This window comes from Podarcis erhardii (genome assembly GCF_964252035.2).
Source record: "Podarcis erhardii genome assembly, chromosome: 7".
Lineage (NCBI taxonomy): Eukaryota > Metazoa > Chordata > Lepidosauria > Squamata > Lacertidae > Podarcis > Podarcis erhardii.
In genome coordinates this window covers 80,546,788-80,567,696 of record NC_138511.1, presented here as the reverse complement: position 1 = coordinate 80,567,696, position 20,909 = coordinate 80,546,788, and the positions used below count along the sequence as shown (strand labels likewise).

At 41.2% G+C, this 20,909-nt stretch overlaps 1 protein-coding gene across 2 annotated transcripts in view; it reads left to right on the top strand.

Annotated features, from left to right (window-relative positions):
- The window catches only part of LOC309346093 (phospholipase A2 inhibitor gamma subunit B-like), a 76,235-nt gene extending 58,425 nt beyond the window's left edge, over positions 1-17,810 (top strand). Inside the window, exons 1-5 of one of the 2 annotated variants that reach the window (XM_081869776.1) lie at positions 9,201-9,371; positions 9,938-10,045; positions 14,031-14,177; positions 16,871-17,002; positions 17,371-17,810. In XM_081869776.1, the coding sequence (XP_081725902.1) occupies positions 9,323-9,371; positions 9,938-10,045; positions 14,031-14,177; positions 16,871-17,002; positions 17,371-17,534 (600 nt within the window). In that variant the 5' untranslated portion in view covers positions 9,201-9,322 and the 3' untranslated portion in view covers positions 17,535-17,810. Of the gene's footprint in view, positions 1-9,200; positions 9,372-9,937; positions 10,046-14,030; positions 14,178-16,870; positions 17,003-17,370 lie in introns of those variants that run through there. The other variant, XM_081869777.1, reaches the window with a different exon arrangement.
- Positions 17,811-20,909: the final 3,099 nt, after the last annotated feature.

The following is a 20,909-nucleotide window of genomic DNA, read 5'->3' as shown; positions in this document are numbered from 1 at the left end:
AGTTCTATATCTGCCATTTGGGGCAATTTGGCACTTAATGTCTGCTGCTGGGAACCAGCTGTGGAGTTGTTCTCAGGTCCTGCTTGCTGGGTATGCCAGGCATCTGGTTGGTCTCTATGAAAATTGTTTTCTTGAACAGATGGCCTGATTTAGCAGGCTGATGCAAGTTCTGGCCAGCTGAAATTTCCTGCATATCTTCTTACAGCAGCCAAACTCCTAATTGGCTTCAAGTGGGGCTCACCCAGTGTACCTGCTGAAGAAGAGTCTTTCCATAATGTACCTGCCAAAAAACTGTGCTTTCATGATTTTCTCTAATTGAATACAATTGCTCATGTGCCTGACTGAGGGAAGCCAAAAGAGACAACAGTTTGAGAAACTATGAGGCCCTTTTATAATATGTACCCAGGGTTGGCAGCTCCATATCTCTCTATCTGGGGTCTCAATAAACCATAAGAGAGGAGACTTTGACAGACTATGCACCCCCTTTATAATCTACATGGAGCAGGACTGTTGATACTTCATTTTTTATTTGATTTTATTTATTAAAGTTCCATCCCATCATTCCTCCCAAAGGAACTCAGGCTGAATATTCAACTGGTTTTTCATAGTGCAAGACTCCTGGGGGTGCCTAGCTGTCATTGGATAAGAAGCAAGATCTGTTAAAAATCTGCAGGAAGCAGAATTAGGTGTTAGATGTACAATCCTTAAAGGATCAGTATTTTGTTTTCAGCCATATTCATTTATGAACACCATTCCTCCGAAGGAACCAGGACAGGTGACAACAGAAAAAAGACACTAGTAAATATAAAAGTAAAATGTATATTAAGAAACTGTATTTTTTAAAAAAAAATCTGAAAAGGTTGAGAAACATTAAGAACATTGAAAATTAGCAATAACTGGTTCCGGATAATACAGTAAATTCAAGGCTGCTAGGAGCAGTGCCTTTCAGCCTTTAAATGCCTGGGAAAATAGGAATTTTCAAAATCCTCCAGAAAATGAAGCATGAAGGAGATGGATTTACTTCAGCAGAAAGGCACTCCCTGTCAAGGGTTTAGTGCTCATTTACGTTCAAGAAAACAGGCCTCTTTGTTGTGAAACAATGCTTCGGGGGGGGGGGTCTAAAGTTAAATCTGCTTCAGAAAAAGAGGCATCATTCCTCCCCCCCCTTTTCATTATTTTGGAGAAATAGAAACATGGCTATATATAACTAATGCTTTGGCAGTTCTGACCTCAGATATCTCCCCGCCACTTGCTCTCTGTATAATCTGGTGGCCACTGGCAGACTTTGGGGTCAAATTTCAGTGGCACCCTGTGAGACACCAAAATTTGTCACCTCCCCCCATCTCTCACCTTCCATTCTATGTTGTTTAGTCATTTAGTCGTGTCCGGATCTTCATGACCCCCTGGACCAGAGCACGCCAGGCCCTCCTGTCTTCCACTGCCTCCCGCAGTTTGATCAAATTCATGTTAGTAGCTTCAAGAACACTGTCAAACCATCTCATCCTCTGTCGTCCCCTTCTCCATGTGCCCTCAATCTTTCCCAACATCAGAGTCTTTTCCAGGGAGTCTTCTCTTCTCATGAGGTGGCCAGAGTATTGGAGCCTCAGCTTCAGGACCTGTCCTTCCAGTGAGCACTCAGGGCTGATTTCCTTTAGAATGGAGAGGTTTGATCTTCTTGCAGTCCATGATCCTCTAAGTCTGCCTCTGTGGTGCTTCATCACTGGCTAAATACTCAAATGCTATACAGCATACAAGGATGCACATCGATTCTGCTATTTCTGCTTTTTATAAGCCTTGAATCACACGAGGATCTGAATAGGTATCCTTTAGCTTTTGTTCTACAATTTTGTGAAAGAACTTGGCAAAATTGGATCCATTTGCTCATAATTTGAGAGGGGGACAAAATTACAAAATCTCCCCTTCTTCCTGGTCAAATATATATAATTAGGATATTCTGGGATCAAATCAGAAACTTCTGACAATCTGGGACAGTCCCTGGAAAATAGGGACACTTGGATGGTCTGAAACATTAGTCATGGCTCTGAACTAATTTTGGAAAGGATCCAGGATAGATGGGCTCTGAGTTTGTGGGGCTGGACTGTGGCCCAAGTTCAGTTCAGTTGTGTACATAGATGCATTTTCTGGTGTGTATGTTTTAAATCATCCAGGGTGAGTGTCTGGAGATGGTTGGTGGATGGATGGCAGCTGACAGATTGAGGTTGAATCCTGACAAGACAGAAGGACTGTTCTTGGGGATAGGGTGTGTGAGGGGGGGAACTCCCTAGACCTGAATGGGGTAACTGTGCATGCCTGGAAGAAGCGGACTGTTTGGATCCCTTCCAGTCGGGATTCAGGCCTCATCATGGGACTGAAACTGCCTTGGTTGCACTGGTCGATGATCTCTGGCAGGCTAGGGACAAAGGTGAGAGCTGTTTCCTAGTTCTGCTGGATCTCTCAGTGGCTTTTGACACCATTGACCATAACATCATTGTGGACCATCTAGAGGTGCTGGGAGCTGGGGCCACTATTATACAGTGATTCCGCTCCTTCCTCCTGGGCCATGTTCAGAAAGTGGGGGGGGGGTGAATGTTCAGACCCCTGGGCTCTCACTTCTGGGGTGCCTCAGGGTTCTGTCCTCTCCGTCATACTTTTCAACATCTACATGCAACCGCTGGGAGAGATCATCAGGGGGTTTGGGCTAGGTTTTCAACAGTATGCGAATGATACCCATTTCTACCTCTCTTTCAAATCAGAACCAGTGAAGGCGGTGAAGGTCCTGTGTGAGTATCTGGAGGTGGTTGGAGGATGGATGGCAGCTAACAGATTGAGGTTGAATCCTTACAAGACAGAAATACTGTTTTGGGGGGATAGGAGGCGGGCAGGTGTGGAGGACTCCCTGGTCCTGAATGTTGGTTTCTGCTCTCTTCACTGTGCAGCGAACTGCTTGTCACAAGACAATGTTTACATTCCACAGTCAGCGTACTGTTGGTTTTTCCCATGGGAAAGGGAGACTGGATGTGACGTACACTGGTTTCCTGTTTTTCACTGTCCTTTGCAGTTCAGTGTGTGCTTTAGAGGAGAGAGGATGCTTTTCTCTGCTCCGGCAGAGGCAAGATGTTTTCTGTAACATACCAGCTTTGAAGTGTAAATAAAGCAATATACAGTATGTAGCACGTACTCCTCATCCTTCCGCTGTGCACGGGACTACTGCTTATCAACAACATTTGGTTCCGGGCCCAGAAAAACGCAGTTATCTTAAGAATGGGCTTCAGAAGTCGAATCGGAGTGCCGGCAAAGGATCGGAATGCAGGGGGACAGATCGGAACGGAATCTGCTCTGCGCGTCAAGATGATTGATGAGGTATGTGCTATTGCTCCGGGCAGCCTGCCAGCTTCTAATTAATGGCTTTATGGCTGGACTTTGAACTTTTAAGGCAGTTTTGCCGGGCTGGGGAACTCGAAAGTAACTTTTAAAAGTGCTCTTGGAGGAAAGCAGCTGCAGAAAATAGTGACGCAGCACTATTTATGGCAGCAGAGAGAAAGCACTTTAGAACTTTCCTTTTGAACTTGCCTTTGGAATAAGGTATGAAGCAGCTGCAGTTAAGCAGAATGGCACAGGCTCACAGAGGCTGTTTTGAACTTGCCTTTGGAATGAAGCAGCACAGACGCAGCTTGTATAAAGCAGCCTGATTTAAAGCAGCAGTGATGACGCAGAAGGCTAATACCAGAGTCATGATGGCTAGCTGCAGAAGGCTGGCTGAGGCAAGTGGGGAATCTGTTACCACTGATCAGCCAAATGCTCAACTCACAGTAGACTATGTTACTGCCGTGATTCTCAATGAAGCAGACCGGCGGGGTGCTAGCTGCATGGGTAAGAGGGAGACTTCACAGACGTCATCCCATAGTGCAGTGGAACCACCAGATGGCGCCAAAGCTTTGAAGGCAGTGAAATGCTACTCGTGTGGACGTCTAGGCCATATGAAAAGGGAATGCAAATATCCCAGGGCCAAGACAGAGCAGCGCAGCGGAAGCTCATCGCGTGGAAAAGGCCAGAGCAAAGGCAAAGGTCCGGTGTCCAGGACAACGCAGCACAAGGCAATGGTCTCACGCTTCACTCCAAAAGTTGCAGAGGTCCAGAAGACGTCTAGATCTTTCTTCGTTGTTGATTCAGCGGCAACGCACCACATGTGCAACGATAAGCGACTGTTCGTGTCTTTTACACCGCAGGAAGGTGCGATTCACCAGGCAGATGACCACACAATCCCCAGTAAAGGCTACGGAACTGTTGTTCTTCACAGTTTGGACTTATCGATACAGAATGTGCTTTATGTGCCGGATGCCAAACATAATCTGCTCAGCGTTGGACAGCTGAATGAGCGGAATATTGACGTTTCCTTTAAGAACAAAAGGTGCATCATCACAAAGAAAAATGATTATGTATTGTATGCTGAATTTGTTGATCGTTTGTTTGTTTTGTATTATGATGATGTTGTGCAGGATGACACTTGTTGCATTGCAGGTTCTAACAAAAGTTTGCATGCAGAATGTATTCACGATTTTCACAGAAAATTTGCTCATTTGCATTTTGAGGCAGTATCTAAGATGCCTGCCTTGGTTGAAGGTATGACTATTAAACCCTGCAGGTACCACATGAAGTGCAGAGCATGCGCAGCAAACAAGGTGAAAATGGCTGCGAAAGGTAAGGTGTCTAGTAAGCAAGCTACAGAACCATACCAGGTTGTTCATGCTGATTTGGTTGGACCACTAGCGCCCTCTTTGGGTGGAAACAGGTACTTCATGGTTCTCATTGATGCATTTTCCAGGTATATTTATGTGTACAATCTCAAGCAGAAATCAGAGGCTTTTCCTAGGTTCAAGGAATTCTGTGCTTGGTTGGAAAATGTGCATGGTAAGAAGGTAAAGACTCTTTTCAGTGATCGCGGGGGAGAATTCACTTCTCAGCAGTTTGAAGCTTTTCTGTCTGAGAAAGGAATTCAACATGATTTGTTTAGTCCTCGCTCGCCATGGCAGAATGGACTTGCGGAACGAGCAAATCAGACATTGCTTCAAGGGTTAAAAACCTTGCTGCATGATGCTAATCTTCCAGAGAGTTATTGGGCCGAAGCTCTCTCATGTTTCACTTACAGTTATAATCGCAGGTTATCTTCAGCGATTGGTTGTACCCCGTATGAGAAGATGTTTGGCAAGAAGCCATACATCAAACACATGAAAATTTTTGGTTCTGACATGTGGGTTCAATCACCACAAAACTCCAAGTTAGACAAGCGTGGATTGCATGGTATCTTTCTAGGTTATCAGAAAGGGTCTTACAGAATAATGATGACTGACTCTAGCAAATTAAGCTCACAAGAAGTGTTGAGTACAATGCCAAGTGGGGGGAGAATGTGGGAATTTTCCAATGTTATCCTGATGACAGTGATGAGACTGAGGATAGTCAAAAGCAACCGCAACAACCCACACCCACTGATGAAGGTTCTGATTCTGAGTCTGAAACTGAATCAGGTGATTCAGAGGATTTCAAGAGTGCGAAAGCCTCTATGCGACCCTCTGAAAGCTCTGATCAAGAATTGGAGGAACCATTGTTCACAATAGGTCACTTTTCTCCTAAGAAGGAAGAGGAGAGTGTTGAAGACTTAAGGCTAATTCGTAGGTCACAGAGAGCCACAAAAGGCAGACCTCCAAAGAGATTTGCTGATGAGTTTGCTAAGATAGCAGTAACAGCTGTTAAAAGCTCCAAGAAGGTTTTTGAACCTTCAAGTTTCCAAGAAATCCAGGATTTGGATTCAAAGGAAGCTGAGCCATGGTTAAATGCCATGAAGGCTGAGCTTGATTCCTTAGAAAGGAACAAAACATGGGACCTAGTTCCAGTAGTTCCAGGAATGAAATTGCTTGGAAGCAAATGGGTCTTCAAAGCGAAGACTGATCAAATTGGCAAGATAGTCAGACACAAAGCCAGATTGGTAGCCAGAGGTTTTGCACAGGTACCAGGTGAAGACTATCACGAGACCTACTCACCCACAGTGAGGTATGAGAGCATTAGGCTTATGCTCAAGCTAGCTGCAGAGGAGAATCTACACATTAGTCACCATGATATAAATACAGCTTTTCTGTACGGATCTCTAGATGAATCACTTTATATGCTTCCACCTGATGGCGTACAGGTAAAACAGGGATTTGTTTGTGCTCTGAAAAAGTCCCTTTATGGTCTCAAACAAAGTGCACGGTGTTGGCACACAAAACTCACTGAAGTATTGTTTTCTCTAGGTTTTAAACAAGGGAAAGCTGATCCATGTGTATTTGTCAAAGAGGAGGGGCAAAAGAAACTGTATTGTTTGTTTTATGTTGATGATCTTTTATTCTTTTGGAAGGATGTCACAATGTACAATAATGCCCTAGCTCAACTGAAAGAGCACTTTGACATGAAAGATCTTGGTGAGGTAAACAACTACCTATCTCTGGAAATAGAGAGAGATCAAGATGGTAACATTCTAGTACACCAGTCACGGAAAATTGCTGATGTGTTAAGCAAACTAAACCTGATGGATGCTAACCCTGTAGACACACCGATGACAACAGGTTATCAGGTTGATGACACTGAAGAAGCATTTTCTGACACTACACTGTACAGAAGTGTGCTAGGCAAGCTAAACTTCATTGCCAGATGTTCAAGACCAGACATTGCTGTTAGCTGTAATTTGCTAAGCAGACAAGTCAACAATCCTACTGTTAAGGATTGGAAAGCTCTGAAACGCATAGCGCGGTATTTGAAAGGCACTATGCATTACAGACTGAGATTTAACAATCAGAAGTCTGGTGGTCTTGAAATATTTGCAGATGCAAGTTTTGGAAGTGACACTACAGACAGGAAAAGTACGTCTGGAGTTTGCTATATGTACAATCAGGGTCTATTTGATTGGTCATGCAAGAAGCAAACAACAGTTAGCTTAAGTACTTGTGAAGCTGAACTGAATGCACTGTCTTATTCACTTAAAGATTGTGAATGGTTGTTACAATTGTGCAAAGACATGAAAATTCCTGTCAAATGTCCAATCCAGGTTTACCAGGACAACAAAGCATGTTTGGCTTTGCTGAATTCTGAAGGTTGTAAGCAAAGCACGAAGCACTTGCCATTGAAGTTGCAACATGCTAGGGAACGTATTCAGAAGGGACTCGTAACGGTGTCCTATATGCCAGGTAATGAAATTCCTGCTGATGTATTGTCCAAGATTGTAGCAAGGGATCAACACTGTACCTATGTGCAGAAGTTGGGTTTGTACTGATATTGTACGAACACGCTGCCCAGTGATGTTCACAGAAAGGGGGAGGATGTTGGTTTCTGCTCTCTTCACTGTGCAGCGAAATGCTTGTCACAAGACAATGTTTACATTCCACATTCAGCGTACTGTTGGTTTTTCCCATGGGAAAGGGAGACTGGATGTGACGTACACTGGTTTCCTGTTTTTCACTGTCCTTTGCAGTTCAGTGTGTGCTTTAGAGGAGAGAGGATGCTTTTCTCTGCTCCGGCAGAGGCAAGATGTTTTCTGTAACATACCAGCTTTGAAGTGTAAATAAAGCAATATACAGTATGTAGCACGTACTCCTCATCCTTCCGCTGTGCACGGGACTACTGCTTATCAACAACACTGAATGGGGTTACAGTGCCCCTGAAGGACCAGGTGCGCAGCCTGGGAGTCATTTTGGACTCACAGCTGTCCATGGAGGCACAGGTTAACTCTGTGTCCAGGGCAGCTGTCTATCAGCTCCACATGGTACAAAGGCTAAGACCCTACCTGCTCGCGGACGGTCTCGCCAGAGTGGTGCATCTCCCGCTTGGACTGCTACAATGCGCTCTACGTGGGGCTACCTTTGAAGGTGACCCAGAAACTACAACTAATCCAGAATGCGACAGCTAGACTGGTGACTGAGAGCGGCCTCCGAGACCACATCACACTGGTCTTGAAAGACCTACACTGGCTCCCATTACATTTCTAAGCACAATTCAAAGTGTTGGTTCTGACCTTTAAAGCCCTAAATGGCCTCGGTGCAGTATACGTGAAGGAGATTCTCGACCCATATCGTTCTGCCCAGTATACGTGAAGGAGCATCTCGACCCATATCGTACACACTGAGGTACAGTGCCGAGGGCCTTCTGGTGGTTCCCTCACTGCGAGAAGCCAAGCTACAGGGAACCAGACATAGGGCCTTCTCGGTAGTGGCACCTGCACTGTGGAATGCCCTCCCACTGGATGTAAAAGAGAAAAACAACTACAGTGGTACCTCGGGTTAAGTACCTAATTCATTCCGGAGGCTCATACTTAACCTGAAACTGTTCTTAACCTGAAGCACCACTTTAGCTAATGGGGCCTGCTGTCACTGCCGCGCCGCTGGAGCACGATTTCTGTTCTCATCCTGAAGCAACGTTTCTAACCCGAAGTACTATTTCTGGGTTAGCGGAGTCTGTAACCTGAAGCGTATGTAACCTGAAGCATATGTAACCTGAGGTACCACTGTACCAGACTTTTAGAAGACATATGAAGGCAGCCCTGTTTTGGGAAGCTTTTAAAGTTTAAGAGACAATTGTCATTATTATTATTATTATTATTATTATTATTATTATTAAGATAACTAAATTCCTGGTATGACTCAGCATTCCTCATTAAAAATATTGCCTTTTTATTAGTGGAGTCATGATGTGATTAATGAAGGTAGGGAAATTATTTTGCTGTGCATAAACAACATGAGTGGCTATACTATGTAACTAACACCATTGAATTCTTTGCTCAGTATTTCCAACATGATGTGTGTTCTAGCCACTTGAACCTAGAAGGAAATATTCTAATAGTAGTCAAACTCCAATTGTCTCAAAGGGGTGTTCATTCAGTGTACTTTCTGAAGAAGAGTGGTTCCGTAAGAGTGGCTCCCATTGTGGTGAAATTGGGGTGGGATAGACTGGAAAGTTATTTGGTGAATTTTCATGGGCTTTCCAAAGGTGATTTAAGGATTTAAAATATATGTTTCTTATCCCTGAGAATGCAAAAGAAGAGGCAGCTGTCAGAATTTCACACAGTTCCCAAAAATGACTTAATGCAATTTCTACTCCATGCTTTCGTTCCAATATAAAATTACAAGATGTTTGGGAAAGCATGCAATCTCTACTGTCATCATTCCCCACCCCCTCACTGGATCAGTTCTGCCCAGGGCTCCTCTTCTTAGCCTATAAATCCTCCAAGTCAGCCTCTTCCTCCATCAGTTGCCTGATTCTTTGAACTGAGTTCTCCTCAACTTTTGATCTCTCCAGCACTATGAAGATCTTCCTGAGTATTTGTCTCTTCTTGGCCATCCTTTCTGAAGGTGAGTAGGAAGCTGCAATCTTGAATTGCTTTTTCAAATGTGGGAGGGGATATGAAGTGGGCTAGAGAAGACAAACTGATATTGGCTCTAGGAAAGATAAAGGAAGCTAAAGATATTGGAATACTGGGAATCTGGACTCCAAATTTTGGAAGAAAGCCTTATGGAATGTACTTCTGTTTCATGAGGTTGGCTTTCTTTACATACAGCATGAGTGCTGCATGTGAAAGTATTCAGTGGGACTGCTAAAATCCCATTGTGCACCTCACTGTGTGTTGTGGGGGAGGACGTCCCTGCTTTAGTGTATGCATTCATAATAGTAAAATGGATGAAGACTGTGTGTCTCTCCATCTTTCTGTCTGGAGATGTTCCTGTGTGTCAGATAGGGGGAAGATGTGTGTCAGTGTGCATGCAGCCTCCAACCCGCTCATGTGGCTCTTGAGACCAATAAGATTGTGCATGTCTGGCTTGGAAGATTGTATCCAGGTGGGAATGTAGATTTCATTTTTCCACAACTGAGGAACCGATGTATTTGGCACTGAATATTTCTTCTTCTCTTCTCTTTGCAGTGATAGCTATGCAATGTAAAGTAATGAAAACAAATAAAAAAAACCCAGGAACTTGTGAAACTACCGAAGGTGGCAGTTGCTTTGCTCGTACTACTTCCACTAATATGAGTGAGTATAAAGCCTTTGTGTAAGATTATACCTAAGTGTGGGGGTCCAACATTTGGACCCTGGGATATCTAGGGGGAAGCCGCAGAATGCTGATCTCACCCAATGTTGTAGAATTCATTTTTTTAACAATTAATTAAATATTAGTAGAAGTGTGTGTGTGTGTGTGTGTGTGTGTGTGTAAAATGTACCAATGATTACAATAAAAAGTGGTAGCATCCTTTTCGATAAAAACAGTAATTCCCCAAAAGCCTGTTGGGACAAGGAGGTCTTCACCTGCCAGGAGAAGGACAAGACGGGAGGCAATCTAGCTTCTCCTGGGAGGGAGTTCCAGTGTTGGGAAGCAGGCACTGAGGTGATTCATTTCCATGTCAATATCTAATAAAGTGTGCCACCTCCCCCCCCACACCTTCACAAAGGTCAGCCTCTTAGCCTTGGAGAACCACTGGCAACCTTCTTCTGAGCTTTGCCAACTGATTAAAGTTAATACATTCTGAATGAATATTCAGGCCTCAGCTTTCTCTGGCTTTTGCCTTACAGCTCCATCACCAACTGGTTTTCCCAATGGCCAAATCCTAAGTAACAATACCTCACTGGCAGGTCACTCTCCACTCATTAGCACCCAACATAATCATAGTCTTTGTGGGTTCAGACACAAGTGATACAGCGGTCAGGTGTGCAGCCAGTGATGAATACAAGGAGACATGTGTTGGTTTCAGATTAGTCCACAACTTTATAGATTATAGTTGAAAACAGGTTTGGTGCAGGCTTTGAGTATGTAACCAATGATCATTCAGTCCACCTGCTGGTTGAAAGACAATTGGGGTTTACCAATGTTAGGGTTCACCTATGGCAACATCTAGCAAACCCCAAGAATTTACTGGTAAGGGTTGCCCCTGAGCTGGGTGTAGGGACAAAGATTGCAGTCTTCCCAGATGGCATGAGATTTTGGGGGACAGGGGCTTGCCATCCCATTGCTGGGTAAATTCAAATGGTTCAGAGACTGGAGGTATAATTCAAATGATACAATTCTATGGAATTATTATTTTCTCTATCATTCTCCCGTTTTTAAAAAAGGAAAATGGTTCCATATTCATTTCAACATGGTACCTTTCTTAGGTAGAATATTTTATACTTTTTAAATTTTTTAATGCTTTATTAATTTTAGAAACATAACAAAACAAATAGAAAACAAAACAATATGCATCAATCATCAAAAGGCAATTGAGTAATTAACACTCTACACACCGTACATACATACTGAAAAAGAAAAGTTTAAGTTCATCCATCGCTATTTCTGACATGACTTCCAATCCCCCCACTGTGGTTCCTAAGTTTCATTACTCTGTGCACTTAACTCTCTCCTAAATTCCTCTGTTATTTTAATTATGTAACGATTTCTTAAATCATGCACAAATTATTCCAGGCCTGCCAAAGAATTTATATCATTACAATGTTCTTTTAAATATTCTCTGTAGATATTCCACTCTCTATTGAATCTTTGATCTGTAGGTTCTTGGAATCTCGCTGTTAATCTTGCTAGTTCTGTATATTCTAGCTTTTTTTATTTTGCCAATCTAATTTTGAGGGGATAGAATCCCCTTTCGATACTTTAGCAATTAGAATCCTAGCTGCTGCTACCGCATACATAAAGATTTTCCTTACCCTTTTTGGAATTTCATTGCTCATTATACCTAGCAGAAAGGCTTTGGACTTCTTTGGGAAGGAATATTTAAACATAAGTTCATTGTAAATCATTTCCCAAAATTCCCTGATTTTTTTTGCCGTGCTACCACATGTGGATCATGGTGCCGTCCATCTCCCTGCATCTCCAACAGATGTTTGATCTAGATTTATACTTTCTGGCCAGTTTTACAGGTGTTAAGTACCATCTGTAGAGCATCTTTATGCAATTCTCTTTCAAATCATAGCACACTGTGAATTTTAGGTCCTCCCTCCACAACCTCTCCCATGATTCCATCTGAATGTTGTACCCAAAATCTCTGGCCCATTGTACCATGACAGATGTTACTCCTTCCTCCTTCACCTCCCAGTCTGTACAAGTAAGAGTGTTTTTTCTGTGTGTGTCTTTCTCAAGTCTTGAAATTTCTGTGGAAAAGCCTTTCTGTTTGTCCTTTTGGAATGTTTCATTTAGCTAAGAATAGTGCAACCAATCAGTCAAATGTGTCCAAATTTCTTAAAATTTCTTTAATCTCTCAGGTAGAATATTTTATACTCACACAGGAGGAATTACCTATTTCCAATAACAAGTGCTATACCAGTATGGGGGGCGGGTTCAGACTCACTCCCCACATATCTAATAGTGACATCTCAATACTTTCCAGCTTGCAGCAACCATATGAGGGCTGGACAACATGGAATTACTATGCTGCTTATGCCACCCTGAAAAGTATTTAATGCACCCTATGTTTGATTTATGGGTAGTGTTTGCAGTGATTTTATTAAACTCACAATTTAAGATTTATTTTTACATAACTTGAACATTGCTCACAACTTACCCTTCCTTGACTAGTGTAATTAGCAAAATGAAGCAATTACTTTGTGTTAGGTGGTTTCTATTGCTTCAACGGCAAAGTGTATCATCATTTTTAACTTTTATTTAATCTATTGGCATTCTCATATTTGTAGGGAAAACATTTAAACCCACAACTCAAGAAAATTAAGCTGCAAATACTATTATCTAACTGAAGCATAATGCATAACAATATTCAATATTTAACATTTTCTTCCTTTTCATGTTCTTTTCATGTTCTTCATTTCCCCCCATATTTTGGCACACAGAATGGTACAATATCACAGGAGATAAACAATTCTGCACTCCTGGAAAGGAGGGATGGAATGGAGATTCTCAGATCAATCAGAAAGAATTTACCTGATCCTAGCCCCATCAAATAAACATTGTACAATGCCCCACCACTCATTCTGAAAGCAAGCAGCTGCTGCCAAATAGGCCTGCAGTATATAGAAACAAAGGGATGCTGGTGGCGCTGTGGGTAAAAGCCTCAGCGCCTAGGGCTTGCCGATCGAAAGGTCGGCAGTTCGAATCCCCGCGGCGGGTGCACTCCCGCTGCTCGATCCCAGCGCCTGCCAACCTAGCAGTTCGAAAGCACCCCCGGGTGCAAGTAGATAAATAGGGACTGCTTACTGGCGGGAAGGTAAACGGCGTTTCCGTGTGCTGCGCTGGCTCGCCAGATGCAGCTTGTCATGCTGGCCATGTGACCCGGAAGTGTCTTCGGACAGCGCTGGCCCCCCGGCCTCTTGAGTGAGATGGGCGCACCAACCCCAGAGTCTGTCAAGACTGGCCCGTACGGGCAGGGGTACCTTTACCTTTTACCTTATATAGAAACAACCTAAGCCTCAAACCCTTTTGGTTACACCCTGGCAGCAGCTGAAGCCACACACACACACACACACACACACATATGAAAAAGGAAAACCTTTGCAGAAATTTCCCCGTAGCAAGATGCATGAAAAAAGATTTATTCCCTTAAGATAGCCGGTCAGAAGTGAGATCAAAAGAAGGAGAAAAATAGAGGAAAGAGAAGTCTGTATTCTCCACTCTCTGAGATATATATTACATAGTATAAGACAGATTCTTGAGTCAGCCAATGGATCAACTAGTTGGATATCCATTGGGTGGCAGATCAACCTATTCCAGGCCCTTGCCATTTTGTTTGTGCAGAAAATACAGTCAATCATGTCTCATTTAAGTGCAACTTTTAAAGGAACGATCCTGGAATTTTCACATGGTTGGCAGAAGAAATTATACTGTAATTATGAGGTGATTCTGGAAGGAACTACTTTCAGGATTAGCTTGCTAAATTCAGTGCTTGTGAGATACTTTTTTTCTTTATTCACCCATTTGCTCAATGTATGTATATAAGGGAGCATCACAAACATTTCGTTCAGGAGAGTAATAATTTGAATTTTTGCTGATCTAGGTATTCCTTCTAATGTTCTCTCACAGATGGCTCTCTTAAGGCCGATACTGAAGAGGGATGTACTACAGATTGCAGCACGCAGAACTATAGTTTCACCAGAGAAGATGGTCGTTTCATACTTAATTTCAGGGAGTGTTGTTATGGTATAAAGTGCATCGAGAAATTTCTAAAACGTAAGTATATGCATATTTGTATATACCGTTGGGCATAAATAGCATTGAGGCTTTAGGGGTTTTGCATGATTGCCCTTTGACAAATGATATCATATAGCTGGCACTGGAAATCTTAGATGAAGCCCAAGATGAAGCTTCCCTGCAGCTGGTTAGCGGACACTAAAGGTGGTCCCCATGCTGTCTCTTAGTAAGATAAAAGGTAAAGGACCCCTGGATGGTTGAGTCCAGTCGAAATCAACTATGGAGTACAGCACTCATCTCGCTTTTCAGGCAGAGGGAGCTGACGTTTCTCTGCAGACAGCTTTCCAGATCATGTGGCCAGCATGACTAAACTACTTCTGGTGCAACGGGACACTGTGATGGAAGCTAGGGCTCATGGAAACAGTGTTCCCCTAATAGAAACAAAATATAAAAAAAATTCCTTCCAGTAGCGCCTTAGAGACTAAGTTTGTTATTGTTAGGAGCTTTTGTGTGCATACACACTTTTTCAGATAGTTTCCCTAGTAGTAACTCCACCTCTGGAACACAAGCTACAGGGTGACATCCTGGCTCTTCTAATATGGTGTGGCAGGACCCCTCAACCATGACCTTGGGGAACAGGAAGCTGAAAACTTTCAGTAATGCTCCACAGATTGAAGGAAATAAAGTGAAAAGGACAAAAGATAGACAACTACCTGACATTTAGAAGACATCTGAAGGCAGCACCGTTTAGGGAAGTTCTTAATGTGTAACATTTTAATGTATTTTTAATCTTTGTTGGAAGCTGCCCAGAGTGGCTGGGGAAACCCAGCCAGATAGGCGGAGCACAAATAATTAATTAATTAATAATTAATTCATAACAAGAAAGCAAAAGCCAATTAAAAATGCAAAGGCCTCAAATAACAGGTTTAACTTCTGTTGACAGTTTGCATTGCTAGGGAAGGGAAGGAAGTCTCCCAAACTAACCCAAGCAAATAAAAGGGAGTAAAAGACAAAGAATAGCTTGAAGTCCAAGCCTAAACCAGCAACTAATGCAGGCTGAGAAAAGAGGATGGGTCACTTTCCTATTCTCCCTCCCCTGCCTGAAGATGCAGGATAGTTGCACAAGAAGCCATGCAGGGTCTTTGGTTATTTAAGTATTCCTTAAGTGTTATGTCTCATCTTTAGAGATAATAGCTAGATCTACATCATCAGCATAATGAATTCCTGAAACAGAATGAAGTGGAAATGTCGCAACCATCTCACAGGACTGCGAACTGAGGCCTAGGAATCATAGAAATATAAATTTTTGAAAATTCATCTGGCAGGGGGAAAGACCAAGGATCAAATTTAAAATACCAATGGATGTTAAGGAAAGAGATGGATTCTTATTGCCAGATTTAAAATTATATTATGAAGCACCTGGCTGATTTGGTTAAAGAAATGGATATCTTTACAGAATACAAATTTGTTAAATTTGGAAGGACATGGGAATCGGTATGGGTGGTACGCTTACCTGTGATATGGGAAGGTAAAGGCACATTGAGAATTTTTAAATAATTGTATAAGGAGAAGTTTGTATAGTGTGTGGACCTGATATCAAGTCTTACATGAATGAAAAACATATCGGGGGTTTTTAGGAAATGCAAGTTTAATTGAAAAAGTTAGAAGAAATCCAAGATGGGTGATACCCAAGCTCATAATCCTTCTGACTTTTCCAATATTTTCAAATTAATGTGTATTTTTGAAAACATGTATTTAAAGGTTTTATGGATCAAAGTTTTGACTTTGTAAAGGTTCTGCTTGAAGAAAGAGAAAAATTGATTAAAAAAATGTATAAAATGTTATTAGAATGGGAAACAAAAGATGAGCTGGATAAACCTGCAATGATAACATGGGCTAAAGGACATAATATAGAAATGGATGCATGGGAAAGGTTGTGGAAAATTGATATGAAATATACCTCCTGTTATACTCCCAAAGGAAATAGTATGAAAATAATGTATAGATGGTATTTATTACCTAACAAATTGGCTAAAGGTTGTAAATAATTGTGGAAGTATAAATGGTACATGGAACTTTCTTTTTATATGTGGTGGACTTTTAAGAAGGTGAAGGTTTTTTGGCAAATGTTACATGATGAGATATAAAAGATGTCTAAAGTAATTATATACAAAAAAAAAGCAGAAAATTTTCTCTTAGAGATTATAGGGGAAGAAGTTAAAAAAAAATGTATTTTAAGTTTTTTATGTATGTAACAACAGTGGCTAGGATCCTCTAAGAACAAAAATGGAAGGAAGTAGAAGTTACCACCAAAGAATGGATAAGTAAGGTGATGGATTATGCAGAATTGGCAAAGTTAACAGGCAAAATAAGAGAATCTAAGGATGATTGTTTTGTGGAAAAATGGAAGCCCATTTCAGACTATTTAAGGAAATTATTGTATGATGAAGTCACAAGCAGGATTTGAAATATGAGCAGCATAAGAAATTAAAGAATAAAGTATTGATGTGTTGGTATAAGAAATAGAAGGTATTGTGCCACAGAGGGAAAGAAGTAAAAAGACCATGGAAAATGGGGTGGGGAGTCTGAAAAATTGATTATGCATTGATTATATCAATTTTTTGAAAATTTAATAAGAAATTATTACACTGTAACAAAAGGAAGAGAGGGAGGGAGGGAGGGAGGAGAAATGGGCTGAAACCGTGTGTTGATTTTGGGGTTGTTTTCCACAGAGCCAAAACGTCAGTTAAATGGGAAGGTGTGTCCGACCTGTTTTCCTTCTCTCTCAAAAGCCTGTGAGGGCTCAAAGACCATCAAGTGTCATAACACTGAGACCCAGTGCATTGAGTTTGTTGTTGCTCATGGTAAGTAGCACTGCCAACCAATGAGGTGGAGACAGGGTGGTGGACTGCTCCCTTGTTCTGTTTGTGGCTTTCTGCCAGAAAGTGCTCTATGTGTATTGGTAGGGGAAAGTTCTGTTTTTCTGAAACCATAACTGTGGTAATGATCTTTGCTTTGCATGTATATAGATGAGACTCTATATTCCTGGGGTGGGAATATCTAAATTTTAAACATCCATGTCAAATTGATCACATGTATGGTTCTGAGATGCTTTCTATACTTGCTCAATACACTTAATAAACAATAAAATGCTCCGATTCTCTCTTCTGCACACAAACTCACCTGTTACTGCCCAGGCACTCATGTGAAAATGTCTCTTTTTCTTTACTAGATGACAGTGCAATTCCTGACAAGCATTTCTACGGCTGTGCATCACCAACATTTTGTAAATTGGCCAAGAATTCAATGCATAGTGGTGTCCTTTCAGGCACTATAACCAGAGCACGATGCAGTGATACTCTGCCTCCCCTAGAGCAGCTCAACTTTGAAGAGTAGTTAGGAGAGAGCAATGTCTTCTTCCTTTTGGATCACACTGTTTCTCGCAGCAGCTGAGGTGGAGGGTGCTTGCCTGGTGGTGGGAGAGGAAGAGCGACTGCCATTCACAGAACTCCTGAGTCTTTAATTTGGCTTGTAGTGCAGGGTGAATGGGATGCAGGGAATAGAGAAGCTAAAGTAGGAAAGGGGGGCTTGCAGGCTCATGAAAATATGGTGTAGGGGTTAAATTTATCTTTGTTCATAATCAAAATAAATTGGTGTGGCAAATAAAAACCATGTTCTGTCTCTGTATTCATCAAATTAAGAATATTTTTTATCTGCGGTGGCAAAGAGGAATGTTTATAAAAAGAACAAATGGGTAATGATTAGTTATTTTATTGATTTATGATATATTTATACCACTCTATATTTCAAAGAAATCTGAGTTGCTTACAATATCATAAGGGCATCACAAAAGTTCAAACAAATACAATGAAAAGCTCCCCACTCAACTTATCATGAGGAAACATTGAAGAAAGCTCTAAAATGCAATCCATTGCTTGCATTTGCAGCTGCTTTTTTGAGATTTGCCACGCTGCACTAGGCACCCAGTGCAGACTACTACTGTTTGGCAGAATTCTGAAGAGCCAGTGAGAGATTCAGGAGTCAGGAACATAAGAGGATTTTTGCTGGATTGGATCAAAGGCCCCTCTAGTTCAGCATTCTGCTCCCAGAGTGTCTAACCCCAGAAAACAAGGCATGAGCCCAATAGCCAATAGAGGAAACTGCAGTATTTTAAGTGCAGCATTGTTTTAATTTATGTATTGCAATTAGGGAAGCATGAGGGGGAAAGAAAGCCCTAGATTAATAAATGCAACTGTGTGTGTGTACACAAACACATTAAAAAATACAACTTTTAAAAAAAAGCATTACAAAAACAAACTTTAAAATACATACATATATGCATGCATGCATACATACATACATACCCTTCGACATTTCTCCACACAGCAGTTCTGAGAATGGCAAATTCCACATCTAGGCTCATCAGGAAATGAATTGAATATAAAAATGTCAATATCATTGACACCGGTATAGAAATATATGCTGTGACCATATTTGCATTATTGTGTACATTGACCTCAACTCACAAAGGGTATTTTAGATTTAGAAAAGTTGCAGAAAAGGGGAATCATGATGCTGAAGGGGATGGAATAACGCCCACACAAGGAAAGATTACAAAATTTGAGACATTTTAGCTTAGAGGAAATGAACCAATGGTTTATCAATGGGAATGTATTCTAAATGTTTTGTTTTTTAAAGGGTTTTCCTATATAATAAGGTTCCAAAAATATAGTAGACTTCTGGGCAACCTCCACTGACATTATCGCTAAGGCATGAAGTCACATATGCTGTGATCTGTCAGGGAAGGTTGCTAAGGTAATGGGAGTCAATTAGGGCAATTGATAAGCATTCTTGTGATATTTTTCTGTTCTGTTGAGTGAATGAAACTTGTCAAGATACCTCAGATTATTAGTGCCCAGTGTAAATCTTGTTTAATTGACACTGAGATGGAGAATGGATGTATATTACTTACAGTTTAACATGGACAATTCCTTTTTTTTTTAATGGATATTTATTGGCATTTTCAAAAAACCACACAAAAACAAAAGTAGACAAGAAATAACAAAAATACAAAAATCCACAACTTAAAAAACAATTAAAAACACATAAAATTTCAGTTACTTATTTTCATTTGACTTGTTTCTCAGACCTCCTCACACCTCCCCTTCTTGTATTCCAATTTAAATTATTAACTCAGCAAATCCTTATTACTTATTTCTCAACTTTAACTTAATAATTTATTTTAACATGTTGTTATTTTACTTTTCCTCTTCTTCCATTTCCTCAATTTATTTCTGCAAACCTTATTTTCATTTAATTTAAACCATTTTAAAAACCAATTTTAACTTATCCCAACTTAAACATCAATACTTATACATCGTTACTCATTCTTAAACATTTTTCCTAAAGTCAACCAAAATTTCCCTTCCACGACTTTCCCAATTTCCATACAGATAGCTAGACAAAATAAAAACAGAACAAGTTATAATTCTATACCCTTTGGATTCCCAAACTCCACCCACCCCTTTCCCGGTTTCAGTCCCCAACAAGTGTCCATCAGTCTCAATATACTGTTTAGCCTGGAGATCTCACATCCGAGACTCTTAAATCTCTTTCAATTCCTCTCTGCCAGTCTTTTAGATAGTCCTTAATGTTAAACCCCAAATCTCGGAGAGGCTATGGCCCAACAGGATCCATGTTTCTTCCAGCCAAACCTCCATACTTAAAGATAAAGCCTATGGGGTATTCCAAATCTTGTTTCATGCTCCTTTCAAGTCCAAATGTCCCCAAAGCTCCAACCTCCACCTTAGTCAAATTTATAATCCTTCAGTCTTCAGATCTCCACATAAGGAGATCTCTCAGTTTTTCACTCTCCAATTCAGGCCAGACTTTCCACATCAGGTTTTTTTTTCCTTTGTTGCCATCATGTCAGGCCACAAATTGCAACTCTCCTTTAACATCTGCAAAATTACAGCTCCTCCTTCCTTTTCTTCAGGGGCAACATATGTCTCCTTCTCCATATTCTCATGACTCTCAAGTTTCTCTATTTGTCCAATTGAATAGGCTTCCTGCTTCAAATCCTTATCAGATTCAACCATGTTATTTACTGTTAAGTCCAGAGTTGTGACGTTTGTAGCCAAAACATCGATTTGGCCTTGTAACTTTCCCAAGAGAACAAATGCTCTTTCCAATTCAACCTGGATTTTCCCTCCTCCAGCCATTATTGTAATGTCCCTAAACCCCCTCTAGGGGGATTTTGGTTCCTTAATGTACCTTTCAGCTCAAATCCAAAAATCAAGTTAGTATGTATCAGCCCTTCCTTATTTTCAACAAATTGTAACAGATATTGCCAGCAGAAGCAACAGAAACAAAGTTCTCTTTTTCCTTTTGACAGCTAACTTGACAGCTGTCAAACTCTTCAATGTTTCATCTACAGGCTCTCTCACGGGACGCTCCCGGGTCCGGGGGGGTGAAACTTCAGCTCCCAAAGTTAATTTTTTATCCTCCAGTAAAGTTTCTTCTAATGTCAAACCGTGAAAGTTAAAGTCTTTTAGAAAAAAAGAAAGAAAGGATTCTCTCGACCTTAGATAGCAGGTCCTTTGCTTTAGGTTATTTACAAAGAGGGGGGCAGACTTCCTTTTTAACCCTTCCCCGCTCGTTCCTGATTCAACAAAATTTTCTTTAAATTCCAATTTCCGTACTACTCACGGGTTGTTACTTTAAAGTCCAATTGTTCCACGGAAAAAGTCAGCGCTCTCCGACAATGGCTTG